The sequence below is a fragment of the Rousettus aegyptiacus genome, unplaced genomic scaffold (genome assembly GCF_014176215.1).
Source record: "Rousettus aegyptiacus isolate mRouAeg1 unplaced genomic scaffold, mRouAeg1.p scaffold_m13_p_3, whole genome shotgun sequence".
Lineage (NCBI taxonomy): Eukaryota > Metazoa > Chordata > Mammalia > Chiroptera > Pteropodidae > Rousettus > Rousettus aegyptiacus.
The window spans coordinates 23,253,558-23,273,608 of record NW_023416306.1 but is presented as its reverse complement, the minus strand read 5'-3'; the positions used below and the strand labels follow the sequence as shown (position 1 = coordinate 23,273,608).

Sequence of the window (20,051 nt, the reverse complement as noted above, 5' to 3'; positions counted from 1 at the left end):
AAGCACATTTTTCTAATTTTAAAAGTTCTAGATCATGTACAGCAAAGGTCTTATTTTCAGGCATAAACATTTCCACTGCTTCTGTTTATTGTAAAGACAAGCTAGTATGCAGACATGAGACAGGTTAAGGAAGCAACTTCCCTTTCTGCCAGAGAATAAACTGAGAAGCTTCTCTGGAAATCAATAACCATGCAAGCTGGGTCTGCTACCCTCTGTATAGGACCTATATGATACCTAATGATGGCAGATGAAGTTTTCTAGGAATATAAGGTTAAAATTCCATATAAACACTAAGAGCACTTCCTGGTTTTATAAATTAAGAAAAAAAAAAATTCTCCTCATATACCTTTCTTGTCTGTGTTGAAAGGGAGCATATAGTTTTTATAATCTGCTGACAAAGTTGCTCCAGTTCAATAATCCTCAACTCTGGTTACTGTCTCTGAACTGTGAAATTTTCAAGAAAATGTTTAACCCATCTTAACTTAAATGCATCCATCTTTTAGGAGGAAGTTATCAACACATGTCAGTTGACAGGCAGGAAATCAGTTTTATCTCAATCAGCTGGCCCATGACTCCAGGGGGCATATTCCACCTCTGAATGGTTTAGCAACGCCAGCTTGAGCGGGGAAATAAAAATAGGTGATGCTGAATTTGAGCTAACGCCCCCCTCCCACACCATTACAAAGCCAGGAGTTTATATTTTTTTCCATGCTTTCTCGAACACTGGATTGCCACCAGCCCCACCAAGGGAGCCGAAGGTCACAGCTTACCTTGCGGAGACTGACACCAGCCCCCAGCACTTTGTCCACAGTAGGCCCTGGCAGAGAGAGGTTGTGATTCAGGAATCCAGAGAAGGTTTCATTGTCCATCAGGAAATCCTGAAGTGTCAAGCCTTCTGAGAAATAAGTGTTTTATTTTCATTTAATAAGTAACTCCAAAAAAAAAAAAAAAAATCAGCACAATGGGGCAAATGGAGAAAAATATAACATTGATTGCCTCGTTTTAAACTGACTGGTAACCACAGGATTTTGGCTTAAGCACACAGAGAAACGAGGTTCGAGGAGCTTCGCCTCCTCAAGAGACCTGAAAAGATTGCTTTCTGAAGACGTACAGAGCCACACAGCATGAGCTCTTAGACTCGAGCAGTGTGACTGTGCTGTACACACACGCACAGCCTTGCCTTGCTTTTCAAGGCAAAAGCCAAACCTTTCAAATGAGCTCGCCCATCCCACCTGACACTAACCCTACTGCTCCTGTGTCCCCGCTGCTATCTCAGACAGCTAAAAACTGAGAATAAAAGTCTCATTCTCAACACGCCGCAGTGCTGATTTCCTCTCAATGAAGAGCAGTGGTCCTCAAATTTGAGTGGACATCAGAATCACCTTGCAGGTTCTGTTTAATAAGATTGCTGGCTTCCATCACCAGAGTGTTCTGATTCAGGGGGCCTGGGATGAGACCAGAGAATCTGCATTTCTCACAAGCGTCCGGGTGACACTGATGCTGCTGGTCTGGGACCCGAATGTTGAGAACCACTGGTGTACAGCATTACACCTATCAAAGTGCTTCCACAGACACGGTCTCATTTTAATTCCAAACATGGAACACACGACATGGAGCTCCAAAACCTAGGTCTGCCGCCCTTTAAGAAAACACATGAGCGTACGGTTTTACAAAATCAACCCTACCGATGATTAGATTGCTGCAGGGTTTCATACAGAATCCATTTAAATAATAAGTCCTACGGGTACATTTTTAAAAGGCTCCAATCCAGTGTAGTGAAGTAGAAGCAGCACTGGCCAGAAACCTAGGATTTCAGTCCCCAGAGCTGGAGGCTGTGCCTGTGGTGTCACGTGACTATTTCATAATCTTTCCGAGCCCCAGCTTCTTCGTCTCTAAAATGAGAGTTTTCTGACTAGATGCCTGGTAGTGGCCCCTCATTTCCCCTAACTTAGCTCATTTAACTGTCTACTTCTCCTTCTGCGCCACCCTCTTAATAACCCAACTTCTTCTAATAAAGAGAAAACCTCCACAAACCCAGACACTAACCAACCTCTAAGGGGCAAACCTTGCAAAACCAAATCATTTAACTGAAGAGAGCAAGAGATTAGATCTGAAGTCAGGGTTATGGTATGAAGCTTAAAGAGGACAGGAGCTAAACCTGGGACCTAAGGCTGATATGCGTACAGAGACATAGTAGAAGGACCAACCAACAGCCCAATCAGACCCCCATCAGCGCTGCCTGGTCCAAATATGCCCTGCCTAAGCAAACATGAGTAACACGGAATTACAGAAAGGGTAAACTAAGCACAGTTCACAACTAGTTATTCCTCACGACACCTTCACGAAGCTGTTCCTTGCCCAACTAGTGTCCTCCTCAGAACAGGTGTTCCTGCAGGTGGCCTTCTGCTTGGTGCTCCCCATCACACATGACACGATACTGTTACCATCAGGTTTACTTCCACAGTTGTCAAACCTCAGAGCACCTAAGAGTCACCAAGGAAGCGTGCTAAAATGCAGTTGCTTGGGCCCAATCCCCAGAGTTCCTGAAACAGCGGGTCTAGATTGGGGCCTAAGAATCTATATTTTAATATGTACTCTTTGTACTTCTAATGCATAGGGTCTGGGCACCATACTTTTAGGAATGTTCTTTCATTTGAATACTATCTCTCCTAGACTATGCCTCTGGGACACAGAATATGTTTTATCTCTGCATTGCAGTGCACATGCCAAGGCCTGGCAAAGAATTACTGGTTAGTGAATGATAGCTGGATAATAAATATTAGGAGATGGGATTAGGAGTGAGAAGATTCCAGAAGAATCTAAGCAGCCTCACAGGAGGCTTCCTTTCAGCTGAGCAGGTCTGAGGAGGGCCTAGGGGTGTCAGAATGATCCACCAGCTGCACCCCAGGAGTAAGCAGGATCCCTAGTCACTAGTACTATAGCCCCAGGGAAACAGTGACATCTGCGGTGTCCCAATATCCCTATGGCAGAGGTAAACAGGAAGGGACGTAGGAAAGATGGTGGCTTCACCTGGGGCGTGGCATGAAAAGCTAGACACCGAGCATTGTGGAACAAAGGGAAAAACACCACACCGAGGGTCAGACCTCTCTGAGCCCTGGACAGAATAGAATATACACGTGAATGGACTCTCACTGACCAGGTGGGCCACAAATTCCTCCTGAATGTGAAAAGCCAGAGCAGCAGGCAGACACTGTGATAGAGAACTTCAGAACAGCCTCCTGCCTCCCGAGTAGGGCTGCTAGTGTGGGAGGCTGACCCTGGTTGCACTTGTAACGGGTCTAGGTCATGGACAACACTCTCCAGAGGAGCAAGTGTGCTCAGTGTTTTTAAGACTCTTCTGTTAGATCAACAGGCTCTGAGGATGAGAACAGCTGGATGTGATCAAATTCCAACCACCTATCAGAGAATCCCCTGGATAAGACATAAGAACCAAGAGGCTGATTAAACAGTCAAAACAGCCCTTGGCAGTGCATGTGCAAGGGGTGGTGAGGTCACTGGGTGGGGAAGCAGCAAGGAGGCCCAAGATCCCTGGCTATAAAAAATTTGCATTCTGGTCACATGGATACCACATCACCAATGGCAGCTGCAGCCAGTGTGGACAGAGGGAGGCAATGTGGTACAGTGCATTGTTTCTCAAACTTGGCTCCCATTAGTCCCATCAGGGAGCTTTACAAAAATCCCAATGCCCAGGCCACAGCCCCCAACAACTAATCAGAACTGGGGCTAAGACCCAGGCATCAAAAATTTATAATTCCCCAGGTGATTTCAGCCAATTTTGAGAAACAATGGTATGGTAGAAAGATCAGAGGTGTGAAACTACAAAAACCTAAACTTGATGCTGGACTCTGCTACTTATTAACTGTGTGGCTTTGAGAATTCCATTTTGCTTTCCTGAGCCCAAGTTTTCTTACCTAAGAGGTAAGGATGACTTTTATCCACCTTTCAAAGTTATGAGAATCAGAGCTATTCATATGTAAAGCATGACTAATGAGTGAGTGGCTCGTGGTAGGTACTCAATAAACAATAACGATTTTGTAATTTCGAAAAAAGTTTTTTTCACTCAACTTTACCAATGTACCACAATGAAGTACAGAGAAAAGGTAAGGACACAGACCTTGCCCTCCAAGAACTTCCAAGGCTTATAAGGGAGATGAAGATGTAAATCAATAAAGCAGGAGGGATGAGAAAGCCAGAGGAAGACAGTTCATGGAAGGATTTGAACAAGATGAGGTTTATTTGCACGTGTTTCATAGTGGAGTCAGGCCAGAGCCAAATTCTGGAAAAGAACAGAAAGCTAAAATTCTCTGGAGGCTGTGGTATGGAGAATGTATGTCCTCTCATGATGGCAAGGACCAGGACACCCTATAGTCACAGTGCTGTGCACTTGATAGGTGCTCAAAATTTTTTTTGAATGAATAACTAACCAACAAGCAAATACACAGGGAGAGAGGAGATTCCTCAAAACCTAAAGGTTGGAAAGCAGGATGAGAGAAGGATGAGGGAGGAAGATAGTGTGAGGCCAGAGCGGGGTGGCTCTGAATCTCTGGTCTCAGTTTTCTCCATTCTGTGGCTGTCAGGAAAATGAGTGGAGAAGCCAAGAATATTGAGAAAGCCGGATGTCGGAAACAGACCTTCTCCTCTCAGCCTAGCTAACTCTTACCCTCTTCTTTATGACTTGTCCCATGAGTCATTTCTTTCAGGAAACCTGCCCTGCCTTTCCTACCCACAGGCTGAGTTAAGTGGCCTTCCTCCATCCCTAAGAGCATCCTCGAGCACCACTCAGATCAAGCTTCAGTCATCTGAGCACACAACTCTCTCCCCAGAAGAAGAGAAGTGCCTTGAGGGTCAGGACTTTAGAAGTCTGAAGGGCAGCGGAGCCTGGCAAAGAGGAGGCTCTCAGAAAATGGCGAGCGTGTGAATGCATGAACACCAATGAGTGAATAAACTAATGACATGAGACAATCTGGAAAACAGCCAATCATGGAGAAGTCAACTCACCTTGCAGTAGTTAGGGAAGAGTGGAATAGGACATGAACATGAAACACACCAGGTTCAAGATAGCACCAGAGCTTCTCTGAGCCCACTCAACTACATCAGCCCAGGTCAAGAAGAGTCAGGGGAATAGAAGCTGGCAGCAAGGAGTGGGGAAGTGTCTATACAACAAATGGGGGTGACAACGGCATCTATCTGACTGGGCTTAGCTGAGGGTTAAATGAGAAAATGCACCTGAAGTCCCAGTGTAATGCTGGGCACTGAGAAAGGTACCCAATAAACGACAGCTACTATTATCACCACTTTCAGAAATGACTAGTCTCATTAGCTTCATTGCTAATTTAACCCTAACTAAGTGGAGAAGTTAAATTTATGACCTAAGGGTGTATGTGTGTGTGTGCGCGCGTGTGTGTGTGTTTTATTTGCCTGGTTGAGTTCCTGAGTCAGAGAGAATTACTGAATTCTTTCTGTTGATACTGTCCATAAGATGAAGAAAAGGCTGAAGCTGATTGACTTGTCTGTTCAGAACTTTATAGAGGAATAAATAAATCTACCCTTTTACAGAGAATCAACAGGAATGATCTCATCTCTGAGATCGCTGCGAGGATGAGCATAGGTGGAAGATGACCAGCCAGAAAGACGGGTCTCTAGACAGGGAAAAGACAGTCACTTAGCTATTTAACTTCACCCGAGTGAGTTGACACGATCTCGATTTTCTTAACCATAAAATACGGGGTGAGAAGGTGATCTCGGAGGTCTTCTTATCCGCGATATTGAAAGGTACACTTGGAGCACTGGATACAGCACTTGGATGCAAGTGCTAAATCCAAGACCCAGCTCTGCTGTTCCTTAACTGTGTAACCACGAATCTCACTTTTCCCCTTTTCCTAATCTCTCTGGGCCTCAGTTTCCTTAAGCACAAAATGGGGCTAATAACATTCATGTTGTTGTGAAAAAGAAGATCATAGGGAAAGAGCTGATGCGCCTCAAGAGTTTCCCTGGGTAGCTGAGTGGGTGTGAATGCTGTCACAGAACACAGTCATCAGAAAGCTGCACTGGTCATGAAACTGTGAGTCCCTGCTGCCTGCAGAGAACACTGAAAGCCACTATCCAGCAAAAGGCCAAGAGACTTTTCCTGCTGCAATCTCTCTGCTATGAATGAAAACACATGATCCGCTGAGCTCAGCCTCCTTGGTTTTGTTGGAGGAGCCTGTCCAATTCCCAAGAGCTTTACTTTGGGTACAGCAAGGTGGGGCAAAAGAAAGAGAAGGGGGAAAATTCCGGAGCTTGGAGTCTAAGGAATAAAACAAGTGAAACGCATACTCTGTGGGCTGAGGAAGAACAGGGCAGAAGCCTGTTTCTTGCCGATCCTCTGGGCCAGGGCTCTCTGACCAAGATAAGGAAACAGGTAGACGGGTGTGGCAGGGAGAGGCCCTGCACCCAGGGGATGCTCTTACAGCCAGCCCCTTAGTGTTCCTCTGCTTCTCCTCAGCCTGCCTGAGCGCAGCAGAGGAGGACGAAGAAGGGGAGGAGGGGAGGAGGGAGGAGGGAGGGGGGAGAAGGACGGAGGAAGGAGGGCAGCCGCAGGAAGGCGGAGGAGGGAAGCCCGCAGCCAGAGACCTGGGGTTACTCTCGGTCAGTGCCCTCCAGTCCCGGGCTCTGGTTTCAAGATTGCTGTAGTCTCTTTTGTTCAACATGAAAAGAAACCACAGCAATCAGCTGCTTCAGAAGAGGGAAATGAAAAACAAAGAAGTCGGGAAAGAGATCATGTCTGCATGCATTCAAGGCCCAGATACTCTCCCTAAAAGGACCCCAGGAGGGTCTTCCAGCCTTGACCCTGCCAAATGGGTAATGACCTTGAGGGAAGGGCCTGGGCCAAATTCTAACTCATGGTTTTACTCAGCCTAAGCTTTACAAATAAGACCTTGAAACATTTCTATGCTACTAAAGGGCTGGTAATAAACATACTTGAGTATCTTCTGGGGTGTTTTTCATTGTTTTGGTTTGTTTTCCTGATGCTATGGCTGTACTTTCTCCTTCAAAGATAGCTACTGCCTGCTTCACTTAGATGACTGGACCCTCTCTGGGAAGACCAGAGCTTCTCTGGGAAGTTCGGGGCTGTGGAGAAGCGGGTAAAGCAGGGCGACCTCGCTGTTCCCTGGGGTGACTCCATACAGCAGATGAGAGAAGGCCAGGAGCTTGGGGTGCACACAGCCTCAGGACCTCCCTGTTGTGCGCCTGGGCCTGGGGGTCCCAAGCCGGGAGAAGTTTCCTTCTCTGCAGTGAGGACTTGCTGAGGGGTACTAACACACACGTGAAAGATCTCAGGTTCTGAAGTCTGGCTAACCTGGTTAAAATCTTAGTTGCAGAATCTTCCAGTTATGTGACCTTGAAGAGGTCACGCAGGCTCTCTGAGCCTGCAATGGAGGTCTCTGCTTTACGAGGGTGTGGGTTAGGTAAGCGCTCATGACACTAAGTGTGTAAAGCACCCTGAACTCATTGAGAATGAGAAAATACAAACTGAAAATTAAACAAGTTCTAACTAAATGTTGATAAAGTCATAATGACAATTATGTGATGGGTTCCCAAGAGAAACCAGAAAATTCAGGGTTATGAACCCAATGAGGCAAGTACTAGGGAAGCCAGTCTTCCCTCGAGATCAATGGGAGTACTGTAACTTTAGAAGCCACATAGTTCCTAATGTATTTTACATGTAATGTGAACTTGCATTAATTCGACAAACGTTTAAATGGCCACTGAACCCCAAACATTAGTGCGATGATTCAAAGTAGCAATATTCCTCACCGCTACTTGAAGGCAGGAGGAGCCTGTTAACAAAAGAGATTCTATATAAAGACATGATCCTTTCTCTTGTCTTCCAAGAAGAGATGGACAGAGGGTCAGGTGAGCAGAGCTATGAGCTTCGGCCCTCTCTGCCAGTCCAGAATCAGTCGTCATTGAAATCGCAGGATGAAAAGAGACTACAAGCATCTTTCTCCAGAACCATCTACTAAGGCAACAGCATACTCGCGTCTCACTGAGATGTGGCCAAGGTGAGAGAAGTTGTCCGTAGCACCGAAGACTGACATCCACTGATAAGAATCTGAATGCTAATCAGGTCCTCAAAGAGCCAGGGAGACTGTGGCCCCAAAGGAAAACCGTTACCTGTTCACAATGGCCAGGAGCACTCCTGATGCAGTGGGGGTGGCGGGCACAGTCAGACTGACTTTGTAAGAAATGAAAGGTAATACAGAGGAGGGAGCATTGGCCACATGAGTTCTGGGTCTAAAAGAAGATGAATTTATAAGTTAGGGGCCAAAAAGAAATTCTTTTCCAGGCTGGACTAAGAATTGTTAACATAAATACACACACACACACATACACACACACGCACACACATGCGCACACACACACACATACACATACATACATACATACATACATATATATTAGTTTACACACATATAGCTTAGTTTTTCTTCTTTAAAAAATAATAAAATGTATTAAGGGATAAGGTACTGATCTGTGGGCAGAGGAAGGTAATTAGCATTTACTGAGCATCAGACACATTATATGTGTTATTTTATAGAATCCCTAAAACAAACGTACAAAAAATGTATTATTTCCATTTTTCCAAGTGTGAAAAAAGACCTAGAGAGGATAATAACTTGCTCAAGGTCACAGAGCAAGCAAGTGGTAAATTTGAATACAATGAGCTCTGGCTACAAAGCTTTGGCTCTTTCTCCTACATCAGAAATTTAATAAATCATTTTACTCTTTAAAAATACTTCACCGCATTTTTGGTATCAAAAGCAAATGATGCTACCTATGCTTCCTGGGATCAGAATAAGGTGGCATGGCAATATGGTGTGGTAGGGAGATGCTGAGCCTTGGGGTCAGACAGATCCGGATTCAATTCACAGCTTTATTCTATGACCTCGGGCAACAGACATAACATTTTCCAGTCTCAGTTTCCTTATCAATATAATGGAGATAATATCAGCCTGCTAGTGCCAGTGTAAGCCTCGAATGAAACAATATATTAAAATGTAAAATGGCATCATTACCTGATGCAACTTAGTCTTCTGGACAAAGTACCACTCCAAGGTTGCCCTTTTGTGCCTCAGTGCAGCAGTGATTAAAGGCCAGAAATGGAAAGTACTCAACTAGAAACAAACTAGACACTCCCACCCCAAACCTGTTCTTTGCCACCCACAAAGTAAATAAATCTTATACTGGAAACCAAGAGACATGAAACAATGTTCTTATAACAATCCAAACTTTTTAAAGGCATTCCAAAATTGTGGGGTACGTGCTATCCTATAATTGGGTACGATTGTGTTTTCTATTCTTCTCTGGGTAAACTTTACTTTTGATTTTAGTTCAAGCAATATTTTGACACAGCATTGCCCCATTGCATCCACCAGCTGGGAACAGGCCCCTACTCTAGACGAAACCAGCGACCTGGACTCTGGGATGCAGCCTGGACATGACAGGTCTAAGAAAACTTTCTCATATTAGCTAAAAAAGTTTCCAAATATGAAACCCTAAGACTCTAAATCAGAACTTCTGACCAGTGCCTACAGAACAAGAATTGCAATCACCCAAAGATTTAAAGGAATTTCCAGTGTGATGAAATGATACTGGCGTATATATCATCAGATTTCCCAACAATATGGCACGCGTAGGGCCCACAAGGATGATAAGCAAAGTTGGGGGTTGCAACCTCAACTTCAGCGGCTGCTCAAGTGAATGAGGGGACTCAGGCAGGGAAGGAGAAGTAGCAGTGAGTCACAGGAAGTTCTTTCTAGACGAGCCTTGGGCAATGTTCCACCCATGCCTGTTACCCATGAAGCCAGGAAGTGGAGGAAGTCTGGCATTTCTCTAGGAAGCCCTCTTGTCTCCTTTGTGATCCCAGCCCATAAATGCTGAGTATCCTGTGACCTTGGAGAAGTTTCTGGCTACCCTGGGCTGCGCTCTTTAGCATATAATAGCAGAGTATGAAAAACCTTTTCTTGCCTCTTGCCAGCTATGCTTCCCTAGACAAGTTACTTAGCCTCTCTAAACTTCGATTCCTTCGTGTGCATAAAAAAGAATGAAATTCCCTGCCCTGCATGATGGTTATGAAAATGCAGCAAACCAAAGTACAGCCTGGTACTTCTTATGTGCCAGATAACAGTACTAAATGCTTTACCCTTATTAGCTCACTTAGTCTCTATAATATCCCAAAGAGAAGTTTTATTAATATCTCCATTTTGAGGAAACTGAGACACACAAGATGTTATGGAATGGTCCAAGGTGACATAGCTAATAAGTAGCAGAGCCAAAATTTGAACCAAGGCAGTCTGGCTGCCAAGTCTGTTGTCTTAACACTAAATTGTACTGCCCAGTGGATATTTATAAGATGATAATTTTACATTCCTTTCTCTCAGTCCCCTGCCATAGCCAACCACACTGCCATGTCACCAAAGCCTGCCCTGCCATCTGGGGATCATGTCTTTTTGCCTTCCAAAAATCATAGCAGAATCAAAGGTCCATACAGTGAGTTTTCAGTACTGCCAATAAATCTAACAGCCAGAAGGTTATGACCCTTTTCCTTAAGTCTGCCACAAACCTCAGGACTCATTTCACAAAAGTCTTACAGAGCACATCAGAAAGACCACACAATTAGATTTTTACCATGAATACACAGAAAATGGCAGCCATGCCACTAACATTCAAAATCTAGCTGACGGGAGGGAAAAGCTTGAGTCCTCAGTCAGAACGACAGGACGGCACTGCACCTGCTCTCTCCTCCAGCCTTCCGCCTCTCCGGCCCTTGACCTCGAAGCTATGGGATGTCCTCCAGAGCGACAGCTCCAGCCCAGCGACAAAACACCCAACGTTCTCCCTTGTTCTTTCCCATCAAAGTTCTCATAAGCTTCAGAGGGCTCCACGTCTTAGAGGGAAGGTATTTCAGAAGCCCCTGATTCAGGGGTTATGGGAGACCAGTACAGGGAGCTGAGATAGGGTACACTAGGCCATGGCAACAAGCCATGCAGGTTGTGTACTACCCAACTTCAGAGAGTAGTACCGTTCTCATGGGGAGTGCCATTTATGTAGGCCACGGACATGCATAATTTAGCAGTTCTTCATACAGCTTGACAGTCACCCCTTAACTGTTCCATCTACCTGTCCTGCCCTAATTCAACAGGTCTAGAGAATCTTCTTCTCAAGTCCCACAGAGCACCTACTGGGCTTCTGTTAAAAGACGCTGGTGCAGCTGTAATGTGGGACAGAACCTGATATCTAGAGAGCTAAGATCTTGGCTGAGGATGGAAGCTGTGAGTCCCTTGCACAGGGGAAACTGGAGATCTGGCATCCAGCCCCACCACAGAACCCACAGCCCTGTCTATTGGACCAGGCAGGCCACAGCTGGTAGAAAAAGAGAACTCTCACAGCACCCTCACAAGCCTAGGAATTGTCCCTGGCCAGCATAAGCATGGTGAGGCCAAAGGAGCAGCCATACTACACAGCAGTGGACAAGAGAGCCCAGCTAACTGTGGAAATGAGGGAAAGCAAGGAAGTTGGAGAACTTTTTATGGGAGATATAAGGATGGCCCGCACCAGGAAGGCAAGAGGCCTCAGCCCCAGCATGTACATTTCCTAACTTCAGCCAAGTAGAAAGCCCAATCACTACCCACAGTACAAACTCAAAAGGGGCTTGGGCCCACGGTACCCCCTAGAGATGAAGAAGTCCATAGTCCAAATTCCAGGATTTGAGAAAGGAGCAAGGCACTAGGGTAAAGAGGATGAGCAGAAAGGTTCAGCAGGAAGCAGGCTAATGAGCCTCTTAGGCATCACTAAGTGACACATTTAAATGGTTGAAAAGGAAATAAGCAATAAGAAAGCAAAGGGACTCTCCTTCTCCAGCCTAGTCCTGATCCAAGCAGTACCAGCCCCATCTGGGAGGACTTAGCTCTGGCCGGCCTGCCAGCTTCACCGAAGTGGGGCAGGTGGGCTGGCTGGTGAGTGAGGTTGGCAGCCGGAGCAAAGGAGGAGAGTGATGAAGGAGGCAGTTCGTTCTATGCGCCCCGCCCCCCCCGCCCCGGGATCTCGCTGAGGCCTCTGGCAGGGGCAGACACTGGGTGTGAGGCCAGAAGCTGACACAATTTGGGGGGCTCCATTTAAGAAAAAGAATTTTTTTTTTTAAATCCGACTTCGGCAATTGCTGATTGCTAAAATCCCTACCAAGGCCTCAAAAGGGAGCTATGAAAGTACAACTTTTTAAGCTTCTCAGTTAATCCACTTCAGACCTCGGGGTTCATGGCAGCCCTTCCAGCAAAGTTCTGGAAGGTAAACCTTGGGAAAGAAAGAAAGCCAAGACAGTTTTAAGAGTTTTTGTCATTATTCTTCATTTAGAGCCTTGTCAACATGGGTTCACAAAGGGAATCAACTACATGTGCTGGGATTTTATACTTTTCAAAGTACTTTCACTTGACCCTTAAAATGCTCTGTGAAAGGCGGTTATTTTCTCTCACCTTCATTCCACTAAGATTCACTGATTTCTTACTATGTGCCTGCTACTGTGCTGATGCTTAGGCTAAAGCCATGAGCAAAGGTCAGTCCTGCTCTCAAGGACTATAGTGTAGGGGACAGCCCACATCACAGATGAATCCCAGGTGATCCCCTCATCCAAATAATGACGAAGTTTCCGAGATGAAACATTTTCAGGTTCTTTTGCAAAGTCTCCACTTTGAGGCAAGACAAGCTGAAGCCCAGGGAGGCTGAACGAATTGACAAAACCAAAGAGTCAGCCAGGAAGAGAAGGGGAGGTAAACAGACTCAAGATTTATTGTGTCTCAACTATGTGCTTGGCCCCTGACATCAATCATCCACAGATTTCATCTGATTTAATGCTCAAGAACCCAGGGGTCAGCTAATCTCCACTTTTCAGGTAAACTGGGGGTCAGGAAGTATCAAAACATGCCCAAGATTCACACATAATAAGAGACAGAGCTTGAACTTGTTCCCTAAAAGAATCTTAATACAAAGCCCCAAACTCTCTTATACCAGTGTTTTCCAATCTCCATTTATAAACTACTCATAATATTTATTATATCCACATTAAATGTCTTCTTTAAATTAACTTTAACTCATTTTTTTCCTATTTAACATTCTCCAAAGCAGTAACACCCATGAAATTGCAATTTGATGTGGGTTAAAATGAAAAGTTGTTATCTGTGTACCACCTGAAATCATCTCAGATGCCACACAAAACTCAGCCAGAGAAACACCACTTGAGAGTCTGTGCCTCACAGAAACAGAATATAGACCTGTCACTTTTTCTAGAGTTCCTGAAAACTTGTAATTTTTATTTGTTCATTAGATTGCTGTCACGATAGGGACTTACAAAGAATGAATTCTCCTCTCATTGACTCTCAAACGTTACATTAGCCACCACTCAGCCTCACGTTTGTAGGTTTAGAAAGAAAATAGTAAATGTCCAAAAAGTTTCAGCAATGAGAAAACTGGGTAAGGTTCCTCTATCAGGTTCTACGTGCGTTTCTCATTAGGATGGTTTCAAGGATAATTAGACTTGTCTATGATTTAATTCTTAAAACTAGAGGCTTTTCTGGTTGGAAGATTATTAGAACAACAGCACAAGATAGCACAGTATACAGAGAACTGCATGGAAAAGCAGAGGTTTAGCTCTGTACCATTCCCAGACTATCCCCACCTGTGACCGTGAAAGTTTGGATTAGAGTCTTGTCCAGAATAGAAGTTCCATATGGACAGGGGCTGTATTTATCTTGTACAGCTCTGTGTCCCAGCACCTAGGACAGTAGTTGTCACATTTTAGTTGTTCAGTAAATAATGGTCAAATGATTCAATCCATCAATCCATTTATCTATAAATGAACTAATGGCCTCTAAGGTCTCATCCAATAAGTGGAAATACAGCAATGCTCTAGTGCAGGAAACCATGGGGCTAAAAGAGAGTATTTAAGTAGAAACCCCCATGTGCACAAATTATCTGTGGATAGTACAATGGATTTAGCAGATGCAAACTAAAGGAAAGAACAAGGCAAATCACCCAAGTAGACCACAGAAGCCGGAGCTCAGCAGCCTAGCATTGATGACAACACGTTAGTGGATCTTTAAGAGCCTTAAAAGAGCTGTTAGTCTCCAGTGGTCCAAACTTCAATCCTTCATCCCAGTCATCAACGACTTGGATGAGAACAAAGAGGGCTACTTATCAAATTCCCAGAAGACAAGAGGAAACAAGCAGCAGCAAATACAGTATATGGCAAAATCAGAGTCTAAAATGGTTTGGTAGGTCGAGATGACACAAGGAATCTAAAAATGTAAAATAAAAAAGATATTTTCCTTCAGTTCAAAAAGCCAACAGCACACTTCAGAAATGGAGAAATGGAGAACAAGTAGCTTGCAATACTATATCTTTAAAAAAATTCCGCAATTTCAGTTGACTGCACGTAGAATATGAGTCAAGGGTGTGACATGGGGGCCCAAAGCCTAACGCAACCTCGGATTGCATCAATAGACATACACTGCTCAGAACAAGCAAGGCAAAAAAAGTCCCTTTTACTCTGTGCTAGAATACTGTTGTAATTTCTGATAAACTTCAAGAAAGACAGAAACACACTGAAACACAAGCAGAGAAGAGGTAGATGTAGGAGGAAAGAGTCATTCTAGAAACCTAGAAAAATCAAAGACTTTGGGGAGAGAGGGGAAAAGAAATGAGACCTGTCTTTAAACATCTCAAGGGAAGTAGAATTAGCCTCATTCTCTAAAAGGTATAGCAGAGTAGTGGGTATTTTCTGATAACTTAAGCTGTCCACACCCAAACTGAGCTGCCCGTGTGAGAATTAGGTCCCCATCTCTGGAAGTGAGTGTATGGGAGAGAAGGTTGATGAGGGCAGGGCTTCGGACCAGGAATCCTTCCAATTCTGAGGGTGAGTGCAAGAGAGCGAAGCACAGGTCTCTAAGTCAGGATCTGCGCTGACCCACCTCAGCCTCTGATTCTCTCTGAAACCTGGAGTGCTAGTCGAATGCAGCAAAATGGGACTGACTTCACCTAGGAAGAATCAACATTTCCTGTATTTCCCTCTAGACAGAGGCCTGGTTCTGAGCTGCAAGACAGGCAAAGAAAGGTGAAAGCATTTAAGGAGTAGCTGCAGAGCAGAAATAGGAACCTACTGGGTGAACAGAGATAAGCACTGATATAATGCAATCGAAATAGGGGGAGACCTCTCTTTGGAGCCGTGCAGAGAAAGCTTTTCTTGAATGCAGTTTTGGTTTTTTTTCTTCACCCTAACTCCTGTCACCAGTTGTTCAAAGAATAAAAACAGTCTGTGTCTAAAGCCCCCACTAAGATCTGAAACTGTGTTTAACAGCTCACTCCCATCAGCCAGCTTATTTCTCCAGCTATGAAGCTGAGAAAACAGCAAGGCCAGGTGCTCAGAAATGTATCACTAACACGTAAGAAAAATGTCGACTCCCACTTATTGAACACCTATGAGGTGCCAGACACTGTTAGAATTCTGCATTATACATTGCGAGTTACCAAGTATACTACGGCTGAGGAAATTAAGGCTCAGAAAGTTTAAACGGCTTGGCCAAGATGTCACCACTCCAAAATAATTATAGCTCATATTCACTAAATGCTTCCTATGTGCCAGATGCTGTTTTAAGCAATTAAATGTTTTATCTCATTTACTCCTCACGATAATCCTATGAAATAGGCTCTCCTATTGTTCCCACTTTATGGATGAGAAGAGAGTGGCCCAAAAGGCCTAAATGACTGATTCACAGTCACAAAACTACAAAACTACAAAAAATATTTATCCTAGTACTCTTTCCTATTTCCTCCGGGCCACCCTGTCTCTGTACTAGAAAGAATAACTCAAGCTCTGCCTCTGGTCTACCAGGCAGGAGCCCTCTAGGAAATCCGGAAGGACCAATGCTTTGATGGGTGTTTGCTACCTCTCTGTGTCCTGTGCTGGGACAGGCACACATGTGCAGGACCAGAGGCCTACAGAGCAAGGAAACAGCATCCAGACGGCCCGGCCATGCAGCCAGGAGTGGTCTGGCGGGGGGTCCCTAAAAGCTGACCCAGGAGCTGAAGCACAGTCTTACCTCTCTTTTATGTGAAGTGACGGCTCCTCTGCGCCAACCCACACAGAGCTTAGCTTCCCTTTGTCATCAGTTCCCACACTGCCCATTGCCTCTTTTCCCGTCCCCAAGAAAAAGCTCCAATCCAAGTCCGGTATAAACTCTAACACTTTTGCCAAGTGGATCACAATCTGGGAGTCCTTTCAAGCCAAAGCCAGCCCACTCCACCCCTCCCAAAACACCGAACTGAGTAGAAAGTACATTCCTGGAACAGTGACAGCAGTTGGCCCATGGCGGGGAATAATTTATCACTGACATTGTTTAGAACCACCAGTGCATGGTGATGATAAAAAGCAGACCACCTTTTAATAGGCTTCATTATTGTTTTTAAATCCTCTACAGACCATGCCTGCACCACTGCCTGTACCCCAGGGACTGCTCCCACACCCCCTCGCTGCTTTGTAGGCCACTGCCTGGGAGGCTGCCTCATGACTTCTGTAGCCAATGTCCCTGTCGGCAAACTGCCTGTTCCTCAAACACTTCCTTAATAGCATGCAGTAAACTACCTGGACATCTACCAAATGAGGGATAAAGATTTTGCTTTTTAAAGATCAGAGTTCAAATGTCCATCAGACTAAATCAAATAACTAGGGGAAAAATGAATTACGTTTTCCTTTTAGAAGTAAATGCTTACTTTCACTTATCTATATCAAGTTGCAATTTTAATTACTCTTATATGCATAGAAGTATCCCCTGTCTAGAAATCTGCCCATTCACTGCAACTTTATGGCCAACTCCAAATAAATGCAGTGGGAAGCAACCTGCACTCCAAACTGTCCAAAAACTGGGCCTGTGTCATTCGTCTCTGGGGGTTTTTCTTGTCTCCCCAGGAAGGCAGAATACTGTCTTCCCAGTTTCTCCTCAAACACCTCCTGCAGAGAGGTCTTAAATACCAGCCACTGAGGAGGAAAACCCAGTAGAGACGAGCTAAAAGGGGTAAACACCAGGCCGCCTGGGTTGCTGTCTCTCTCTGGTACAGGTCAATTTTCAATTACAAACCAATATACAGAAGACTTTTACTTACTTGAGCTGTGACTCTCGATCTTCTGTAATGTTCTCAGAACTTTGTGCATGTCCTTCATGGTGGTGTCTTTCCGGCTATATAAAAGAAGCCGCTGAGCATCTGAGAACAGGCGAGACACACTGCAGGGGATGCGAGAAAAGCAAAAAAGTTCTGGTTAGGGCAGCTGCCTTTCCCACTTGAAGGAAGCTCTTTGCCATGTGTACATACAACCAAATCTTACCACCCTCTTTAAGGCCCAGTCCATGTGCCTCCTCTCCAGGAAGCCCTCCCTCACAAACAGGCACACACACATTCCCCCAGGGCCTACTAATCCATGAAACACAGTAGGCACAGTGCCTAGGGCTCAGGATACTCTTTTAAAAAACAAAATTCAAAAATTTGGAATGAGTATGAATAATGATGAATCCAGCATGGATTACATTCACCTTTAGATCAACACACTTTGAAAATAAAAATTTTAATATTTTTGCATGGAAGAAAGGGCCCACAAAAGCTACGAATCCTGAGGTCCATGAACATTATGGGGTGGTTCTGCTGGCCCAGCTGTTACTTCCTCAGAACCATCTTGCTGCATCTCCTGCAATCCTTCGTCCATGCTAACTCATGCCTTGGTTCTACGCATTCTAAGAATCTTCAACGGCTCATGCAGCAAACACTTATTAAGCCTACATTTAGGTCTGGTGTTGAAATCGGGAGCCAGGAATACAAAAGCTAAGGAAGGGGCATCCTGGCCCTCAGGGAGCTCGTACCCAAGGACAAGAAAGACCAGAGAGTAGGAAGCTGCAGTAAGATAAGCACTGACAGAGGAAGAGAGGTGATCTGATCTGAGAACAGAGGGGCCGAACTCTCCCAGCCTTGGCAGTGAGCTCCATGAGGGCTTACACCTTCCTGTACACATCTTTCTACCTACCCCTCCCCTCATCCCCAGGCCAACTGGTTCAGAAACACAGTGAATGTCTACTAAACGAGCGGCCAAGTGAAGCGGGTGTGCTGTGTCTCCCTTCTCAACATACAGCCAGTTTTTGGAGGAATAGCCCCCAGCCACGCGACTCTTAGCTAAACCTTGTTTCTCCTAAAATACACCAAAAGAAGGTCTTAAATCCTGGCACTAATCCGTCCTGCCCTCATTCTGCAAACTTTATCACACAAAACTTGATCACATGAAAGCAACTTTATTCAAATCCAACCATTCAAAATTCTCCAGAGGCTGAAAGAGAAGGAAAAGTATTAACTGACAAGTTTGGGAAAGAAAACTTGATCTGGTACTTACATGGATTTGTTAAAGTTTCCAACAACCCCAGGAGCCTCACCAGGAGTCGGATAACGGAAACACGGGTTATTGGCATTACAGATAATCCCCTGAACCCAGGGAAGTGTTCCTGCAGAGGGCATGGCTTTGTTTGGAAAGTGGCCTGTTGACATCCAAGAGAAGAAAAACACAAGAGAAACATTAATTCTTTGAAGGGATTTTAAGACTTGATCTTTATCTCCACTGCTCCCACCCATAGTCTCCATCCCAAATCTGTCCCATCCCCCACATCCCACTGACCTGCCACCTCTGACTCAGCCGACCCTGAGTTGGAAACTTGGCATCAGACAGCAATTTTTAATCTACTCAACGTCATCTACAGAATGGACTCGACAGGGGGTACATTAGACACGTACAGGAAGTGCCGGGTGTGCAGCTCGTATGTGATCATCAGTCGTTCATCTTCCACCACCTTCCTCGCCTTTCAGAGACACAGAGGGGCCCTGGGGATGACCTAATCACACTCGAGGGAGGAAACTATGGCAAAGTACAGTGGCTGATGGAGAACACTCAGGGCATTAGCAGGCAGGACCACGAGTGGAACCACCCACATTTCCCTGGCCCCAGCCCACATGCTCCTTCCTTTATACCTATGGCTCCTTTATACTTAAGCCCTTCTCAATCTCCACTGTTACTGTCCTCAGTTGGCCAAACTTATGTCGGGTACACTTCCTCCACCAGCTCACAAGCTCCTCAAAGGCACCTAAGAAACATGTTAACTTCGGGTCAGACATCACCTGTGAGGTGTACAGGTGCCGTTGCTGTTGCGTCACTCATCAAAACAATGAGCCCCGTTCAACAGTGCATCTCCTCACTCCCCTTTCCTTTCATTATGGAGGAGCTTCTGACAAACAGCATAACTGGGTGTATTTGGCTCGTCCTAGGTGTCAAAGGCATAGTTTGGATTGTAGCAGTTAGCCAGGTGCTGCTTATGAGAATCAAGATAAATGTGTGCCCTGAAACAGGAGCTCTTAACCCGAGGAACAAGCATGTGTGAATTCCCTTGGATAGAAAGGCCACAGCTCCTGCTTTTATCATATTCTCAGGGTTATCTGTGACCCAAAGAGTTAAACAACCACTGAGAACCACAGGCTCTAAGTGGCAAAAAGCCATGTCGCTTCAGCCGCTTTGGGGTCAGACCAACCGGGATTCACATCTGGTCCCTACAAATCACTAAGCAGTGACTTTGAACCAAGTCACTGAACCTCTAACCCTCAGTTTCCTCATCTGTAAAATGCTGATAAAAATACAATCTACTTCACAGAGCTGCGGTGAGTATTCCATGAGTTCTTACAGGCAAAGCACATAGCAGAGTGCTTGGTACAATGGACAGGCTCAGTGAAAGGGCCTGTTGGGATCACTGAGGCGCTGTGGTAGTGAGCCTACAGCAGTACTTATCTGCCGTTATTCAATCTGAACATTCCTTTCATCTCAGAGCTACCATCTTCCTTTAATCTTACTATTTTCATGCAAATGTGCTAACAGAGTCTCCCCTGAATCTAACCCACAGCCAAGACTTGCTGCACTGCAT

At 45.1% G+C, this 20,051-nt stretch overlaps 1 protein-coding gene across 7 annotated transcripts in view; it reads right to left on the bottom strand.

The window, feature by feature from the left end:
• Positions 1–20,051, bottom strand: part of ABCA1 (ATP binding cassette subfamily A member 1) — a 118,036-nt gene that overhangs the window by 65,464 nt on the left and 32,521 nt on the right. For 5 of the 7 annotated variants that reach the window (XM_016156075.2, XM_016156076.2, XM_016156081.2 and 2 more), the window contains 3 exons: positions 18,482–18,623; positions 17,212–17,330; positions 771–895 (listed from right to left, as the gene is read on the bottom strand). In XM_016156075.2, the coding sequence (XP_016011561.2) occupies positions 771–895; positions 17,212–17,330; positions 18,482–18,623 (386 nt within the window). The remainder of the gene's footprint in view (positions 1–770; positions 896–17,211; positions 17,331–18,481; positions 18,624–20,051) is intronic. The other 2 variants (XM_016156082.2, XM_016156079.2) reach the window with 1 other exon arrangement.